The 18,992-nt window shown below is 42.2% G+C and overlaps 2 protein-coding genes across 7 annotated transcripts in view; both read left to right on the forward strand.

Moving 5' to 3' along the window:
- Window positions 1-16,924, forward strand: ACADL (acyl-CoA dehydrogenase long chain). The gene is made up of 11 exons (XM_055718859.1): window positions 1-157; window positions 2,248-2,409; window positions 4,687-4,824; window positions 5,254-5,418; window positions 6,350-6,416; window positions 7,681-7,845; window positions 8,501-8,602; window positions 9,850-9,963; window positions 12,073-12,200; window positions 14,274-14,360; window positions 16,224-16,924. The coding sequence occupies exons 1-11, from the start codon at window positions 84-86 to the stop codon at window positions 16,315-16,317; spliced, it is 1,296 nt and encodes a 431-aa protein (XP_055574834.1). The 5' UTR covers window positions 1-83; the 3' UTR covers window positions 16,318-16,924.
- A 445-nt stretch (window positions 16,925-17,369) lies between these two features.
- The window catches only part of KANSL1L (KAT8 regulatory NSL complex subunit 1 like), a 67,630-nt gene continuing 66,007 nt past the window's right edge, over window positions 17,370-18,992 (forward strand). For all 6 annotated transcript variants that reach the window (XR_008733467.1, XR_008733469.1, XR_008733471.1 and 3 more), the window contains exon 1: window positions 17,370-17,500. The gene's annotated coding sequence lies outside the window, so the exon portion shown is untranslated. The remainder of the gene's footprint in view (window positions 17,501-18,992) is intronic.

Below are 18,992 nucleotides of genomic sequence, written 5' to 3' on the forward strand. Positions count from 1 at the left end.
ACGGGGCGAGGATCGCGCCGCCCGCCGCCGGCCGAGCTGCGGTGCGCGCTGCCTCGCTCCGCCCTGTCCCGCCGCGGCGCAAGATGGCGGCGCGGCTGCTCCGCCTGCGGGGGTTGCTGAGGGCCGCGGGCCCCCGGCCCTTCTCTGCCCAGGCGAGGTAAGCGGGGCCGGCGGTGCTGCGCTTCGCCGCGGTGCTGGGGTTGAGGCGTGGGTGGAGAGGCGGGTGTTTGCCGGGCGGAGCGGAGGCTACCCGGCAGTCTGGGGTGGGGGACCCCCGCCGCGGCGCACCGTGAGGGTGGGCGTGCGCCCCCGCGCTCGGCGCGGAAGGGGTTTGTATGTCTGGGGGCTCGTCTGCGTGGGGGTGTACGTGTTAGTGGGGTTGCACGTGCTCTATGTACACACACATATATATATATATACACATATCGATATGAATATATAGCTGTGGTGGATATACCAGTATGTATTTGGAGGGATGCGGATGCGTGCTCTGTAAGTGTGTAGCAGGAACGGTAGACGCCTGTGCCTGTAAATACATACATATGCACACATACATAGGCGCGTGTGATACACGCCTGTGCCTGTAAATATATACATATATAGGCGCGTGTGTGTCTGTGTGCACTTGTGTCCCCGTTGCAGGAGGCAGCTGGGGTCTGGGTGAGCAGCTGGCCCCCCGAGCGGCCCGGGCCCGGCAGGCCCTGCGCGCCCCGTGACGGGGCCGACCTTTGCTCCACTTCCCGTCCACGCGCCGGGGACGCCGAGCCCCGTGATGGGCCGGGCGCGACCTTGGCCGTGCACGGCGGTGACCCGCGGGCCCGTGGCAGGGGGGGCGGGGCAGCGCGGCGGGGGGCTGCCGCCTGCCCTGCCCTTCGAGCGGTGCCTGCCGGGGCTGCGGTTGGCCTGCGGGAGCAGTCCGGCCCTCCCCGGGGTGCCAGGGGGCTGCGAGCCGCAATTAGACAAAAGGGGGGTGTGTGTGTCTAAATAAACCTCGGTACCATCCGAAACAGCTTCAAAATTAACGTGGAGCTTTTGGGAGAGTTGCTGCGTGCCTGGCGTGGGAAGCCTGTGTTTAAGGGTAGGGAGTACTGGAGTTGCAGGAGCCCATTTCTTCCAAAGATTGCTAAAAGTAAATAGTCTGTGTTTCAGGGGCCTTTAATCCTTTGCACCAGGAAGAGCGTCAGTAACTTCATGTGGCAATAAACAAAAGCCTTTGTCTCGGTAGTGGAGTAAATAAGCGTAGGCTTAGCTGGGCTCTGTGGGACTACGTGCAGTTCCTGCGCAGTGCCGAGAAGCGACAAAATAGCTGGAGAAAGGAACAGCAAATGCATTTTCCATTTAATATAGCTTAGATCTGTATTTATAATTCCTGATGATTTTTGGCAATAAAATAGAGGCAAGTCAAGATCTCAATGTGTAAATGTAAGAAGTGAATTTTCATTTCAGCCCTAAAATAGTACACTGTCCTTGATGTTCTAAACCCCTACAAAAGCTTTAAACCCTTCGCTATTAATTTGCAATTATACTTCTCTTGCATGGTTTCAACTGCTGACAGTTACCACTCTTAGAGTTCATATTTTTTGTTAAAGCAGCATTATATTTTCACATATATTTTTATCAGAGTATTGGGAGGGTTAGCCTTCCTGTACAACAAAAATAGCATAAATTAGAAGAAATTAGATAGCATTATTTTCAAGGTTGGAACTATGCACATATATGTAATAATGCAGAGTATAATACTGCCCTCGGAGCATGCAGATCCATATTGTAGTCATTTTTATTTTGACTGTGTGAATTTTCAGTGTCATGGATTTGCAGTTTTGGCACTTTTGGGGGGCATGTACAGAACAAACAAACCCACAAAAAGTTTACTTGTTCAAAAAGTTACCCCCTCAGTTTAAATTGAGCTGAATTGCGTTTTGGAAGTTGCGTGGCAGAGGGAGAAGGCAGTGACTTTTTTAGCATCTCTAAAGAACAGAAACCTTATCCTCTTACCTTTGTATGTCTTACTATTGTTTTTAATTTGTTTGAAGCATTAAGGACAGACCAGTCTTGCTTTACTTCCTTTCACAGCCCAGCAAAGTTTTATGTTGGTTCTTTATCGTGAGTATGCTTTGGACCCAATAGTGTGCTAGATTTGGAATGTGAACTATGTTTAACACCACAGGTGTTTCCTTTCTTTTAAAAGCATTATGTAAATGGAGGTGTCTGTGTCCTAACAGATCCTTTCATTTGTCTTTTTTTTAGTCCTCTGCAAACTGAACAGCATGGCACAAAGCGCCAAGAACCATCTTCTGCTAAAAGTTTGATTGATATAGGCACTCGGAGGATCTTTTCATCAGATCATGATATCTTCAGGGACAGTGCCAGGAAGTTCTTTCAGGAAGAAGTGCTGCCTTTTCATGCAGAGTAAGATACCTCTTAAATACACTGGTTTGCCAAATAGAGTATATTTTTTCCCCAAAAATGCTTTTTGGGGTATCACTATTAACATGACAGGATGAACAGGATATTTGTTTTCATTTACAAGCTTTCTATTTCCAGTTTACTCAATTAAAACAAACTTGCCTATGAAAATCATGTGAAAAAATCACACATAATCAAAATTCATTGCTTTTTTTGAGTGCCAGTGTAGGCAATCTGGTGTCCTCGCCTTAGGCCTATGAGCAGGCAAATGCAGTTTGCAGAGTTGCAGCGCAAGTATCCCTGCTAGGTATTAACTGTGACACTGAAATCTGGGTGTTAGAATTAGGGAGCCAATTCAGTTCCTACGCTGTTGTACTGCTGTCATCCAAAATAGCATTGATGTTGTGTCTAGGTTGCATTGCAGCAGATTTTGTAAATGCAGTACACGTAGGATGGTAAGCTGAATTATGTATTACCAAGAAACTTGCACAATGTATCTTTGTTTAAATTTTTTTTTCTTCTGTGGAAGTAGGGGTCTTCACAAAGTAGAAGTGTCATGCTTCCATTGAACTAGAGCTGGAGGGTGTTTTTCACCCTTATTTAGCTATATCAAATCACGTTATAGTTGGGAAAGGAAAATAAATGAACTCAGAACATGTTTTTGAACAGAAAGCATTAAGCTGCAGTAGTGTCTTAAGCAATTTTTACTTTACTTGAAAAACATTCCTGCAAAAACGCCGGGGGGTAGTGAAGGGCTTATTCTTAAATCATGCTGCTAGATGAGTTTTCTGATGCAGCTCACAGTGTGTATCCACAAACAGTTGAGATGGCACAATTGAGTGGGTGGGGTGTTGTGGCTCTGGGGCAGAAATTAACAGCAGGAGGCAATGGAAACAGCTTACATCAGGATTGTTGCTAACTATTTTTTTCATCCTCAAACCATGACCTCAAAGTAGTATGCTTTTCCACTGTACAATCATATTCCATCCACAAAACCAGATGTTCTTCCTCGTCTTCTGTTAGAATGACTTCCAGTACAGGCTTGTGAACAGGTACTGACTCGGTGCGAGGTTACTGAAGATCCTGTTTGCTAGCTTGCTGACAGAACTATTTCCTAGAGAGACTGGAAGAAGTATGACTTGTATTCTTGCATCATTTCAGCGACCTATGAACCATTCTGTTCTCACGCCTTTCAAGTAAACAAGGAAGCTTCAGGCATTGATTGGCTGGGCTGACATGAAGAGGCAAATGTACCATCAGTGAATGCAGTTGTGCATTATTGTGAGGAGGAGAAGCTTTGATGATGGGTGAAGCAGAGACAGGAGTGGCCCTGAAAGTGATGGGAGGGAAAAGCAAAGATATTTGCAAGAGAGATTGGTTTTAAGATTTCCAGTGTAGGAGCAAAAGCTCTGGGAATGAGCTTAAAATATGTAGGGTAAGATACTTTATGAACTGTGGGTAGAGTGCTGTGGTATAGCTCTGCTGCACACAGGTGTGTCAGAGGAGTGTCTCAGATACAATCTGTGTGCCATACAACTTTAAAATTATGGTTTAAAAAGAAAAAGACAAAAAGCTGGGCTATTAATGGCCATCCAGCTTTCTGTTGAGTTTACAAACTCAATAGAGGCACTATTTTTCCAAGAATAAGTGATTCTTGTGGTGTTAAAGTTTGCAGACTGTCAGCAGATAAGCCTCAACTATTTATTTACAAACTTGAAACCACTTTAAAGCAGTAATTGACCAGCTTACAGTACTGGCTTGTAATAAGTGCACAGGACTGATTTTGATACAGAATTTGTTAACCTGTTAACACTTCATTCTCATAAAGCAGTTCTCATTGGTAGAGTGGAAATCTTTCACAAAAGATGCTGATGTATTATACTTATTCTGTACATGAGGAAAATGGAATGTCAGGAAGATAAAGACCTGCTTGTAATTATCCAGATGGTTGTGGCTAAATCTCCTAAATACCAGGCTGGTACTCAGACCAATAGGCAGCACTGCCTTTCATAATAAGTCTGAAAGAGATGTCAGGCTATATGTTGGAAGCCGGAGTTCAGACTTCTTACGCAGTTATTAAGCTTATTGTTAAGCCACCACTTCTTAGCTGTGAAATACAGTTGTCTGTGTACCCTACACATTGTCTGTTGGCAAGACTGAAGGTGTCTTCCTATGCAGTGAAACCTGGCTGTGGGTGTTCTAGTGTGAAGCAGCAGCCATGACAAATAGTAGCACATAGAGGCTTTAATGCATGACTCCGTTCTTGTGTTCATTTTGCAGATGGGAAAAGGATGGCCAGGTGAGCAGGGAGCTCTGGGAAAAGGCTGGACAGCAGGGTTTGCTGGGTGTTGCTATTGCTGAAAAACATGGAGGCATTGGAGCAGATATTCTCTCTTCAGCTATAGTCTGGGAGGAGCAGTAAGTACTACACTTCAGGAAAAATTTCAGTGATGTTATGAAGAGACTGCATTTATTTTCCATAAGATGTTCTCGTTATGGAATATGTTTGTTTAGAGAAAATGGTCCTATCTTACTTGTGGAAAGGATAGTTTAGACATATGTAAATCCCTCCTGTTTTAAATATTCCAGATGACTTTTTAATTACTAAATGTCATTGTACTCCACGGTTAGGACTTTGTGGCTGGGGGAAGCTTTTTTGTTGGTCTAGTAGGTTATATACCCATTTGACTGTGAAAGTACATTCTATAAATAACAGTACAAGTGCCACAGGCTCAAATTGTCTCAGACTTCTGTGTGGTGGGGTTTTCTTCATTGTTTGGTATATGCTGTAACAGTGTGCAGTTCAGTGTTTAAATCTTTGTAGTAATTTTTTTCTCCCTCCCCAAGGATGTATGTTAACTGTACAGGCCCAGGATTCAGTCTTCATTCAGATATAGTCATGCCCTACATTGCAAACTATGGCTCTGAAGAACAGATTAAACGCTTTATCCCTGAAATGGTTGCAGGCAGGTGTATTGGAGCTATTGCCATGACAGAACCTGGGGCTGGCAGGTAAGCTAAATATTGAAACAATGGTCTTGACAGTATGTACTCTTTATTTATTTATGAGTGAAAAAATGCTGAGCCTCCTGGTTATATGGTCATTTCAGTGACTAGACAAATCCTAGATCAGGTGGGACTTCAAAAAAGCATGTTACTTATAGATGACAGATTTATCATTTTAAGATACTTGCTCAAGAATCCATTTCTGTATTGGCTCACTGTGGGCACATGCTTTGTATTTGCTTTCATAGTTACTAACTTGCTTGTCACGTGAACATACTTTTAATATGAAACATAGTCAGGAGAAAATTACATATTTTTGTAAAGTGGGCTTGACTTTGCTATTAACTTTTGTTTGGAAGAGAACACTTTATTTTCTTTCCTCTGAACCCTTTCAGAGAAATGTTCCTCCTTGCCTGTCATTACTGAAGGGCAGACAGCACATGTTTGGAGTAGACACGGCCGACCTGGCCAGTTTCCCAAACAGAGAAGGACAGGTGAAGAGCAAAACCTGTTGGTGTCATGCCTCTACAAATGGTAGATGTTGCCAGTGGCTTTTTACAGAGCCTCCTGATCAGGGTTGAGCCTGCTTAGAGGATGTGGTTTTGATTGGTGTTTGTCATCTAAAGCATATTGGGGTAAGGGGATGCTGACCCATTGGGGCCAGTGCTTGTATTACACCACCTTCCACAAGCAGATTATGTTAAAATGGGACTTTTATTCTTGTACGATTGCATAGATTTATCATCCCTTTCCACAGCTTGTGGTTTCTGTTACACTCTGAGCTATTTCACTGTGTTTCCCTATCTTCATATGTGTTTTCACTGATCTTATGCTTGGACTGTATAAAATCTACCTTATTTTTTACTGGGTGAAATTGAAGATACAAATTTTAGCTTCTGGAATGTTTTTTTGAAGGACCTTTTGAATTTTGTTTTAGTGACTTGCAGGGAGTACGAACTTACGCGAAAAAAGATGGAAGTGACTGGATTCTTAATGGGAGTAAGGTAAGTGAATAGACGTATATATTGCTTGTAGGCTTGGAGAACTGAATACATTTAGGTGGTGAAGAATACACACCGCTGTTAACATCTTCCCCCAGTCCTTTCACTTTTGTTTATTTTTGTGGGTTATGTTGTGGGGTTTTCTCCCCATTTACTTTAAGAGGACTTAAGATGTTTCTGTTGCTGGAAATTTACAGACCAAATTATGGGAGGGCTTGAGTAGGTTATTTTTGTAGCTTTTAAATAACTATCAAAAGGCTTATTTTCCCTTAAACTGGGAAGAAAAGGAAAAGAAAAAAAAAATCCTACATAGTATAAGCAGGACCAGGGCTGTTTTAGTAATGAGGTTGAACAACAAAACATATATAGTACCACTGAAATTTTCTGTGGCCTGAGTAAAAACTTGGGTTTCCACAATGCAAACAGTGGAGTCTTTATTCAGGAGCCTGATTATGTTAGAAGGAGGGGGAGGGAAAAAAAAAAAAAAAAAAAAAAAAAGACTGCATCAGATGCTCTCTGTGTGTTGTCAATTTGTTGCAAAGCTGGCAGCATTAACCTCTTCTTTCATTGCCATAATAAAAAAGGAGGAAGACGGAAATAGTGTTCAGATGGAAGTGTGGGTTCAACATGGGTTTTTTTAAAGCTATGAAAAGACTTAATCTTCTTTCTCCCCCTCTTCTTTTGTACTTCTGATGATGACATGGTACTGATACAGCCTTCTGGCCGTTAGCAGAATTTCAAGTGCTGAGAATGTGTGCAAACAAATATGTACACACAGATGTTCAAAAGGATACTTGCTTATGCTGCACAAGCCAAGCAGGACAGATAGCTCATTTCTTTTGCTGGAGTAAAGATGGATCACTTTGGCAGGTTCATGAGTCATTTTACAGAATTATAGTAAGCAGTTGTGACAAGAAGCTGTTGATAGTTTTGCATGTTGTATGTTGCTAATTTAGGTTCTAGAAAAAGAGAAGCTCTGTGTTCATTTTCTATCTACATTTTGATACCATATTCCTTCTTCCTCATAGGACAGATCTATGCATTAACTTCTAGTCCACACAATACTTCTCAAAATAATTCCTACTTTAATAGACTTTGTTTCAAAACACTTAATTCAGAAAGCTTACAGTTCTGCTGGACACTTAAACCTTGCCTTTCAATTCACCTGTGAAAGTATCAATGCAATTTTTCTTTCTGCTGCTTGGTGATCTCTCCTGACTTCTGTCCACCTAGCTTGTTGCTTTATTCCAAGTTGCATTTTTTACAGGTATTCATCACTAATGGTTGGATGAGCGATGTAGTGATCGTGGTTGCAGTTACAGACCGGGAGGCCCGATCTCCTGCTCACGGAATCAGCCTTTTTCTGGTGGAAAATGGAACAAAAGGTTTCATCAAAGGACGCAAGCTGAACAAAATAGGCCTGAAAGCTCAAGTGAGTTTGTACAATCCCTAACACATCCTAGACTTGGAGGAAGTCTAAAACTACTTTAATGGAACTGTGGTGCTATTCTAGTTCTTAGTCTTAGTCAGAACACGTGAAGTATGTATGCTGAGTTTGCCAAGGGAGGTCTGAAGCATGTGATGTGCAGGGAGAGGCTGAGGAAGTGGATTTGTTTGCTCTGAAGAAGCCTGGAGGAATGGGATCTTGTTGACGTCTTCAGCTACCTCACAGTCAGCTGTAGCTATAGTGGAGCCAAATCCTTCTTGGAGGAGCACAGTGAAAGGGAGAGTGGCAAAGGATACAAGTTACATTAGGGAAAATTCTAAATAGGTGTTAAGAAGAAAAATTCACCGTAAAAGTGATCAGATACTGGGACAGGGGCCCAAAGAAGTCGTGGAGCTTCCATCTTTGGAGCTTTGGAAAGCGTAACTGGACAAGGCCCTCCGCTGCTTGTTTTGCTGGAGCTACTTTGAGTAGGAGATAAACTAGACAATGTCTGAAGGACCCTTCCAACCTAAGTGTGTGTGTTAACTAAGTGTGTGATAACAAGTTAAAATGTACAGTAGCCAGAAATGATGAGGTAAACAAATGGAATGAAGAGATGAGAATGTCAAACTATAAACTGTTGCATTTAAAACCCTCTTAGGACACAGCAGAGCTGTTTTTTGAAGATGTGCGGTTGCCAGCCAGTGCCTTGCTTGGAAAAGAGAATAAAGGCTTCTATTACCTCATGGCAGAGCTCCCTCAGGTAAGAGAAACGTGTTTGCAGTCTGTAGGAAGAATACAGAGACAATTTGTGTCATGGCAAGAATCTGCCTTGGTCTTAAGATTATGTGTTTTGGGGAGCCATCTTGGGCTCAGAATTGGGATGTCTGTAGGCAATGTTGTGTTGAAACTGCTGCTTTTTAGTTGGAGTACACTGTTCCTAGTGCTAAAAGTGCAATTCTTTAGGCATTGGTAAAAATGTTGATATCACAGCAGCTCAAAGTTGGGTCTCTTAATCAACAACCCAGCTGTTGAAGAGAACCTGAGGGTATTTAAAAGAAGATAGGACTGTTTTCTTGTGTACTTCTAGCATGGAACCACTTTGGTTAGTAAATTTAATATGGCTTGGAGGTCTGTGATGCATTTGGCATTCTCTTTAAAGAAGCAAGCAAGCACTGCAATTCTAGCTTTTTTACCAGCAGAAGTATATTAAAGATATAAGGAACTGTTTATTTGTCCACGTAGCAAAGTAAAGAAATTATTTAGTTGCCAAAATAACCTTGCTAGTGGAAATAACAGTTTACAACTTAGTTTACAGAGTTTTGGAATTATTTGGGAGGACAAAGAGGCAATGTGGTTCCTCAAAACATGACTGTGCTTTGTCAAAACTATGACTTTGTATTTGCCTCATCTGGTAGGGATCACGTTTGTTTTAATTTTATACTGTGACTAAATACGAAACCTGATGAAAGGAAATCTTTTACTGCTTTAAAGAAATAGATGCACTTGTGAACAGCTTCAACATGATGCATCAGATGATTTCAACAGTGCTAGAAGTAATTGTTCTGTACTTAGTTTGTGTTTTTAAAGATGTTACAAGGAAGGAAAAAACAGCCAAGCCTTTTTTGTAGATTTTGTTTTTTCTAGAGATGTCAATTGAAACTGTCAAATACAGCTGTTTAAACCAAGCAGTGAAAGCCAATAATTGAAACAGAATTTGGTGTGAATTTTTCAGTCAGTACGAGTCATGTGGTTGATTGTAGCTATTTTTTGAGTCATGGTGGTGATAGAACATTACCCTGGAAAGGACTTAGAAGTGAGCTTCAGGCAGCAAGGCATTTGTCTCACTCATTAATTTCAGTAATGCAGTGTGTCTGATTTGGGACTTAGTGTGATTTCTGCCTCCCCACCCTTAATGAACAATACTGAACATCTGTGTCCCAATTGTGCATCTGATACAGAGAAATGTAGGACTAATTCAACTGGATTCCATAATTTGTGTTTCAAAAGGAAAGACTGCTAATTGCTGATATGGCTCTTGCTGGTTGTGAATTCATGTTTGAAGAAACAAGGAATTATGTGAAGCAGAGAAAAGCTTTTGGGAAGACAATTGCACACTTGCAGGTGAGTTTGAATGGGGAGACTTTGTATACAGATTCCAGTGTGCGTTTGCTTTATATCTGTGTATGCGAAATAGTGAGCAAATGAAAATCACTGGGCTATTTTCAAAGGACTATTTGCACAGGTTGCACTGTTGCACTGTGGCTGTTGCATGCCTCCATGCCCATCGTTAGTGTCTGAAGAACAAAAATAATTTAAAAATTCAACACCACAAAGGCCTTAGTGTATATATTTTACAGTTCAGAGGTAACTCCCAGCAGTGCTGCTTTTGGAAGTGAGATATGCAGGCAGAAACTATGCTGGCTTTTTGCTGCTGCCGACAAAAATATTAGCTTGCATTTTGCTGTCAGAGGTCCTCATCACAGAGTCTATTACACCTGCATGTATTTCTGTATCTGCCTGGAATCCTACAGACTGCTTGGTGCATGTGCAGGTACTGCATTTCTCTGCACACAATGCATTGCAGAAAATTGAACTTTGATGCTGGTGGGGGCTCCCAGGCAGTGACCTTGCTGTCTGAATGCCTGCAGGGGTGTTTGTATTCAGCTTTATGGGTATTGTAATGAGATTCCTCAGCTAGCAGCTAGCTGGGTATTTAAGTGACTGCACATAAAACTGTTGGGTCATTCTCTGTGAGCGTACCTCACTCCTGACAGTGGTAGTTAATTGTGTTTTGAGACGTTTATGCCTATGCTCTTAGTTGCAGTCATAAACCAGATGTTGCTTTCCGCAGTATTGTGATACAGTTTTCCTGAAAACCACATTTAACTGTTAGGACTGAAGCAGACAAAGCTCCTGCATGTTTGGTTTATAGATGGAGATGACTCATGTGGGTTAGAGGATGTTGTCTGCCTCTTTTTCACTTTTTTAATATAAATTTGAAATAATTTTTAAAAATACCCATTTCAAAGTTTTGAGACTTCCTTTGCAAAATCAGTTCTTTAGTTGTGAATAGTAGCAGAATTGGGCCCTTTAGAGGCTGGAATGTTAGGTATCTTCCAGGAAATTAGAATCTTCATCTGTTTTTAAAATTAACATTCAGCAATCCATAATTCTAGATGGAATTTAGTATGTGCAGTGTGCAGCTTTAACACAAAATAAGTGGTTTACCTTTTTTTAATATAGGTAAGGGATGCTTCCTAACTGTGGTTCACTGTGCAGAGACCTCCAAAATAATCTCCTTTTTTAGGCTAGCCCATTGCCAACCACCAGGTGGCCAATAAACTTCATAAAGTATATTATTTTTGCCAAAATAAGCCATTCTTGCCTACCTTTTCAGTTTCATTGTTGTTGCTGATGGCTAGAATGTGCATATAATCAAAAATCCTTCCTAATTAGAGCTCTGCCTTGCCCAATTCATTTAGTCAAGCCACAGTACAATGTGTCAAATAAATCTTTTCTTGTAATAGTAGACCAAGTCCATTATATTTATTGTCAAGGGAAGTAAGAAGACTTTTTTAATACATGTTTTTATAACTGTGAGATTAGAAAAAAAAATCTGTTAGTGAGTGGTGGTTTTATCCCCTCCCTACCAGAATTATAAGAAGATGGTTGAATGGTTGCCTGGTCTGGTTTTATATAACCTTAGCAATGAATTTAACCCCTTCTATTGAGAAACTTTTCCAATGTGACAGAACTCTGTGTTGAAAACCTTTCCGATAGGTAGTCTAAAATTTCCTTTGTTTTTGCTTGTGTCTCTTTGCATATGACACAAACTCTGAAGAACTGAATGTGTAGAAAAAGGGTTCAGTAGATGGTGAAATGTTATTAATTGCGGAAATCGGTGGCTGTACAGACTGAAAGGATGTTCCCCCACAAGAGGGAGCTGAGAGTGACAGAACACCCAGTGCCTCCTACTCTGCCATGTGTAGGAATGTTTTAAGTTGGTCTTGAGAAGGAAAGGGCAGTAATTTTCTCTAATAAGATTTGTAAAGACATAATTGTATGGAAAGTAAGCTGCCTTCTGGTGTACAGTGATGAAGTTATTTGAAATGGTGGTTTTTAACAGAAATCCTTCTAGAAAATGTTCCATTTTCTGCTTCAAATATCACTTAAAACCTACTAATTCTGCTCTTTCTTTCCTCTGCCTCACCCATCCACTTCCAAATTAAGACAGTACAACACAAGTTGGCAGAAATGAAAACGCAGATTTGCGTGGGCCGAGCTTTTATGGACAACTGTTTGCAGCTGCATGCAGATAAACGTCTGGACTCCTCCACAGCTTCTATGGCAAAGTATTGGTATGTGGTTAAAAGTAATTTGGAAGTGTTACTTGCATGATCTTGACAGGAGTCTAATGATAAAAATGCTGAACTGTTCAGATCTAATGAAAAGATAAAATTACTGTCTGATTAATAATAACATTGTCAGCTTCTAGTAGAGACCACTAGCTTTAACTTTAATCATGTAGTCAACAAAAATCTTAGTTACATTAAAAACTAGTGTTAGTTAAACAGATCAACTTCAAAATAATAGCATGCTTTTAAAATAGGCTTCCATTAATAACAAGATCAGGACTCAACTTAAGGTTCGAGTAAAAGTGAGTATTTCATTGGTGTTTAGACAAAGCTTTGCATTTTACTGTAGCTAATTGTTGTTAGATATGGGTTTTGTTTGTTTATTTTTAATGGGGGGATGTTTGTTGGCTTTATTTAAAGCATAGGTTTCTTTCAGGCTCATATGACACTTTTTAGATACTGTTACTTAGCAACAGTTGTTTGGCCCACCCGGTTTTTGAAGCTCTCTGATTTTGGGAAGAAATAGTTGGCTACAACTGTTGCTGTAACTGAGACAGTGCTTTCCTTTATTGGCCAGAACTCCTCCTCCCTCTCCCTGTCCTTGGTAGTGTTATCTGTTAACTTGGGTTTAACTAGAGCAAGCTGGATGGGTAGAGGCATCTAAGATAGTGGCATATGAATTTGTACAGTTTTATTTTGCTTACAGAGAAAGGAGAGAAAAGCACATCAGACATGAACAAACAATTTCACGGAAGATGCATAGGTTTACAGATTCCAGGCTTCTAAGAATAAGGATTGAGGAAATGAGCAGAGAGTACTAAGGGAGTCCAGAAAGAATATTTACAAGGAAAGAAAGGATTTTGATTGGGTTCTATTCCTGGCACTGATTACCTAGAAGTACCAGCTACATAAGCAGAGGCATTCACTTTTGAGGAGGAGGAAGAAACATGCCAGCTCAGATACGCAGACTTACTTCCTCAACAAATTTCCCAAAGAGGCATTTGAAACTCCCCCACCTTCCCAACTGTTTAGTGCCACAATTTGTTATGTGTTTCCTCTTTACCTAGCGGAGTCCCTGTGACTCCCTTCCATAAAACTATCTTAAATGGTATAGAAAATACTTGAATGTAAATTATGTTATTCCCTAATGTTTCAGGAGACTGTCTCCAGTACGGTCAATGACTTGAGTTAGAGCTTTGAAGGATTTTAAAACATAGTTTGTGCATCTCTTTTCTAATATCTTGTGAAAGGGCTTTAGGTTTTATTTGGTGGTGACAGGTTGTATGATATACCTAAACTAATTTGAAAATACATTTAGGAAAGACAGTTGCAGTAACTCACTACTGCAGGCTTAAAGTTAGTATAATTAAACTGTAAGGATTTAACTGGATGAGAGGATGGTTTGGAGAAAAGGACTCTTACATTCTTACGTTAGAAGCAATGCCACTCTGAAAGTTGTATGCTTAGAAAGCGTTTGGGGGTGTGTGTGTTATGTCTTTTAACCTTAGCTTGAACTCCCAATGCAGTTAAATCCATATTTTGCAGTTAAATACATATTTTGCCTTTAAATCCATATTTTGTGGTGAGCAATCCTCTTCAAGAATTGCAGTGTTTTTTTAGAATTGAAACCCAGAAAATATGAGGAAAATAAATTATCCTTAGGTGATGGTTATACTCGGAGCATTCCAGTGTGCTGTGAGTTGGGGGGGCAGGAGGGAAGCCAGTGATGCTGTTAATTTTTGATGAAGCTGAGGGATTTGGTAAGAAAAGAGACTATCACCTGCTTTACAAAATAAATCTCTTAGCCTGTAAGAAAGATAAATAATCTTGTCTATTTTGAAAGCTTTCCTGCTCTGAAAGCTCTACCATAAGGAGAATGTATCTTTAATACATTAAATTGAAGAGGAAGAAAAAAGTTCCTCAGAATATAAAGTATTTTAATGGCCAGCATTCAAAATCAGTTATATAGAGTAAAATGTTTGGTTATAATTTTGGCTCGCTAACTTGCCTGTATCTATAGTCATGTTTCACAGCATAACGTTCTTCTGAAAACAAATTTCTCTCTGACCACTTAAGGTGTTCTGATCTGCAAAACAGCATAGCTACACAGTGTGTGCAACTGCATGGAGGATGGGGGTACATGTGGGAGTATCCAATTGCAAAGTAAGTGTAACACTTCAGGCTTGAGTGATGAAAGATTACCAGCAAAGTAAAATGAGGCACTTCCTTTAGGTCTAATTGTCAGTTGTTTAGTGTTGGTACTGATTTACTGTTCCTTTTCTTATCATGTTTATTGAAAGGCAATCTACTGTACAGATGTCTGCAGGAAGGCTTTGTTTTGATTCTCCAAATAATTCATAAGCTGTTGAGCAATTATTACCTGTTTTTTCACAAAATAGAAGTTGCTTTTCTAGCAGAAAACATTAATTGGGAAAAACAGAAGAAATGTAAAAATGAAAATGAGGAGCTAGTTTGTATGTCTTATCTGAAATTAATGCTGACATATGAATGAAAACATGTTGGTAAATCTAAATCTTGTGTAATACCACAAAATAAGAAGCTGCTTCATCAAGAACTTGACTGGCTATGTTCAGCTTTTACACCTTCTTAAATGAAAAATCTAGATTTATATGTAGAAAGAGGAATTTGCCATTCCCAATTCTTTGGCTATTTTATGAGTTTAGGGACATTTATGGAGTTCTTTTATATAACTCCTGGTGTACTATCTGTGAAGATGTGTTTTCCTTTTGTGTACATACCACTTGCCACACTAAGTAGAGTTTTGGGTGCTGTTTCTATTTAAAAAAAAAAAAAAAGAAAAAGAAAGGGTAATCTGATAATAGAAGTAGCAAAACAAGGACTGCTGTGCAGTTGTCTAAAAAAATTAGTTGAAGTTACCTGCTTAACTGAGTAGATTTAAATTTTTTTTATTTTATTCTGAATACATCAAGCGTATGAAATGTTGCTTCAAAATAACTTTTTCCTGCATGTTTTTAATGAGTGTAATTTGTGAGTGTTCTGCACCCTATCTTACTAAATAGGAAGGTCAGCAAGCCCTGTTCATGGTGTCCTCGAACCATTGCTTATCTGTGTGTGCAGTAGTTGTCCGTACAGGGTTTTATTATCCTCATGGTTCAGCAACATGTGTGTTTCCAGAGAATGCCACATAGCTCCTGGGCTGCTCTCTGTATAATGAAGCAGAATTAAGATGGAAAAGCACGCTGTCATCGTCCTGTGTGCTGTCACCAGCTGTGCATGTACTGGGGCCGGTTCCAGCATGAGGATGGAAGTGGTTTGGCTGCATGCAGCTTTTCGGCTGCTGGCCCAAATGGAGCTAGAGAGCTGGTTTCAGTAGAAGGCTGTAGCCAGCTGACATGAAGCCAGTCGGCACTTACTTTTCCTCCCAAAGTATTTGAGTCCCACCTCAAAGAAAGAACTGACAGCACCGTTAACAGTCCTCTCGACAGGATCAGACAGGCCAGGGCATTAGAGCACGTTACTGCGATAACTATTGGTTCAGCTCTGCAGGAGTTTCTTTTCGCAATGACAAGGCACCTGGGTCTTGTGGTTCATGCAGGAGTGCTGTTCTGTAAGATGAGCATGGTGTTGTGAATGGGGGCTTTGGTGTCTGGAGTTGAGTTAATGCACAGTTGACATGAGGAAGAGAGGGAACAAGAATTGGGGGGGACGGGGGAAGCGGTGGGAGTCTGCTCTCATAAATCTTACTTCATTTTTGTTTAACTAGGGGGGATAGTGGAGGCTTTACAAAGTAAACAAAAAACCATGGAAGAGATACTGACCAGATGCCTAGTTTGGCACAGTACCTTGGAAAGGTGAAATATTTTAGGTAGTTGAAACCTCTTTGAAAGCGTGAAGCTCTTAAAAAATGGGAATAGATAGCATACTTGGAGAAGAGGGATCTTCAAAGATCAGGTTTGATCTTTTTCTTTTGATTGTCCATTCTGAGGAATTGTTTTTAATCTTTCCTTGTTTTTATGTTTTTGTTGGGTTTTTTTTTCCCCTCAGAGCTTTCGTGGATGCCCGTGTTCAGCCAATCTATGGAGGTACCAATGAAATAATGAAAGAACTTATTGCTAGAGACATTGTCAGTGACAAGTAGGGCAGATGCTTACTACTTTGGAGTCCTTCAGAGTCGTTTTATGTTAACATATGGCATAAAATCAGACATCAGAATGTAAGTAAAATAATTGTGGTGTATCAAATTTTTTCAGGGAAGTGACACTTTTAAAAAAAAGTGTTGATAACAACAGTGTGCTCATATGCAGGATATCTAATATTTGATGAACTTTCAAGTTAAATATCTTTGGACAACAGAGGGTAGGTAATTCTCTGGGTTCCAGAAGTTCTGGTAGTGAAAGGCAGTTTCATTTATAGTTTGATATTGCAGGCTTGATACTGTTACATTGAATCCAACCCTCGCTTTTCAGAATCAAACCTTTTCCAGAGAAGCCACGTTCCTTACCAATAAACAGAAGTTAAAGGTTAATGTAACTTTGAATTTATGTTTCCCCTTGAAAAGTATCATTCTGCAAAGCGGAACTTGAAACTTTTGCTACTGTTACTATGCACCTGCTTACTGCACCGCATCCACCCGCTGTAGGACCGGGGAATGCACCACTGACCTCTATGTTTACATGTAACCCAGAATGCCTTATTTTAATTACTTTGTTCAATTAAATATAATAAAGCATTTCTATGCAATCTCACGGTTGTCTGCACTACTCAAAGCCCGAGGGAGAAGCAGGATGGTTCCTCTGGGCCCATATTCACATCAGGGCTTGGAGGGGGAGTTCTGTGGGAGGGAACACGGTGCTGGTGAATATTTTGAGGTATTTCCAAGTTATTACCCCCAGTAAAAATGCTAATAACGATTTTTTATTATTATTATTTAAGCACACCGGGGGTTCTGTCAGCCCGGGCATCGTTCCCCCTCACCGCGCCGAGCGGGAGAGGAGGAGGCGCCGCTCTGCGCGCCACCGTCCCCCTCGCGCCGCGCCCCGCGGAGGCGCGCGCGCGCGGCAGGGGGGCCATCCCCGCGTCAGGCGCCCAGCCAATGGCGGGCGGTCGCCCCCGCGCAGAGCCCCGCCCCCGGGCGCGGCGGATTGGCCGCGCTCCTCCCCTGAGCGGCGCGGCCCCCTCCCCCTGCGCGGGGAGGCCCCGCCCCGCCCGCCGAGCTGCGCTTTAGCTGGGCGCGGACTCTTCAACCGCGGCACTGGGAGCCGCGCCGGGCGCCGCGCGGGCTGGAGGTGGCAGCGCCGCTGTGGAGAAGCCGGCGGGCGGAGGCAAGCGCGGGGCTCCGCAGGGCGGCCGGGGGCGGGTGGCGAGGCAGCCGCTGCGCGCCAGCGGGGAGCGGTGCGGTGAGGGCGAGGGTAAGGGGCGGCGGGGGGGGGGGGGAACCGGGGCCGGGCGGCGGTTGGTTCCCGCGGCGGGAGCGGCTGTGGCGCCGCCAGCGCTGGCGCGCATGCGTGAGGAGGAGACTGGGGTGGGGGCGGGGCGGGGGGGCGAACGGCCTGGGCGCGGGGCGGGGCGCGGGGGCGGGGCGCGGCGCGGCGGACGGTAGCTCCCTCCGCCGGCTCCCAGCGGGGCTCCCCGGGGGGGTCCCGCCTGCCCCCCGCTTCACCGTGCGAGCGTCGCTGCCCGCCCGACCGGCCGACCCTGGCTTCTGGCCGCGGTGCCGCCGGCCCGAGGTGCTGGCTGCTGCGCAGCGCCGGCGGGCTGCGGGCACGCAATGTTGTACCGCCTGGCCCTATTTTTAATGTTTGAGCCAGTGGGTGGAAAGCTTTAGCCTGCCTTTTCATGTGCGATTTTTTTTTTTTTTTTTCATTCCTGAGTTAAAATTTCCTTCTGATCTAAAGATTGCCACAGATTCCTTTGCCTTCGAGTGACCCTGACCGAGCTGGCTTCCCAGACCACTCACTCATGAAACTGAATACTTTAGATAAAGTAGATAGCAAAGCTCTGGACAGCGGCTCAGATCCAGGTGCGACCCTCAGCCTTCCTTGAGGTTTCCTGTGTGGTCTTGAGCTGGTCTTTTAATCCACTTTGTGTATCAGCTCTGCGGTTGCAAAATGCTGAAGCGTTTCCCAAAATAAAGTGTAGCAGTGACTGAGGTACTTGATACTCATCAACAATGGGAAACAAAGTAACCGGTTAAAAATTAAAATAAAATACAGATGACTACAGTCTGCTCTTTGTCAAAGGCTAGATATTTCCCCCTTTTTGTGCTTAATTTAATAAAAATAAGGTATTAAAAATTAAATTGGATAAAGCATGGTTATAATGCTAGTAGCTCTACCAACTCAGAGGGCTAGTCTGTGTGCCTTAGGATTGTCCTTCCTTATTGGTCCACATTGTGAAATCCTGTAAATGTTTTGGGGAGTTTAAATTCCAGTCATCTTAATTAGTGTCTGAGAGCTGAATGGGTCTTGTTTAAGACCAGTTTTTATGGCCCTCTCTTCAAAGACTGAAATTCAAAAGGGTAACTGAAATGTAGATATGGACTTTACAATGGATCTAAAGGTATTACAGATACTTATATTAGAGACATATGTACAACCTACTTAACAGAGGCACCTGTCATATACTACAAAATGTGTTTGTTTAGCACATGTTAAAAACTACTTGAGATGTTATGTTACTAATATATGGTATTATAGACTGAACAGGAATTAGTTGATGGTATGGTAATAAACTTGGAAATAATATATGATTCTCTGTTCAGAAGCATTTATGAACAGGGAGAAAAACAACTCTGTTCAGAGATTTTAATGAGTC

This window comes from Falco cherrug, chromosome 8, assembly GCF_023634085.1.
Source record: "Falco cherrug isolate bFalChe1 chromosome 8, bFalChe1.pri, whole genome shotgun sequence".
NCBI lineage: Eukaryota > Metazoa > Chordata > Aves > Falconiformes > Falconidae > Falco > Falco cherrug.

What these genes read in the sequence shown, in the direction of transcription:
- ACADL (XM_055718859.1), top strand. Translation starts at nt 84, where the DNA reads ATGGCGGCGCGGCTGCTCCGCCTGCGGGGGTTGCTGAGGGCCGCGGGC. An exon ending in GTGCTGCCTTTTCATGCAGA is followed by an intron (nt 2,410 to 4,686) that starts GTAAGATACCTC and finishes TTCATTTTGCAG; the next exon opens with ATGGGAAAAGGATGGCCAGG. An exon ending in TCATGGCAGAGCTCCCTCAG is followed by an intron (nt 8,603 to 9,849) that starts GTAAGAGAAACG and finishes GTGTTTCAAAAG; the next exon opens with GAAAGACTGCTAATTGCTGA.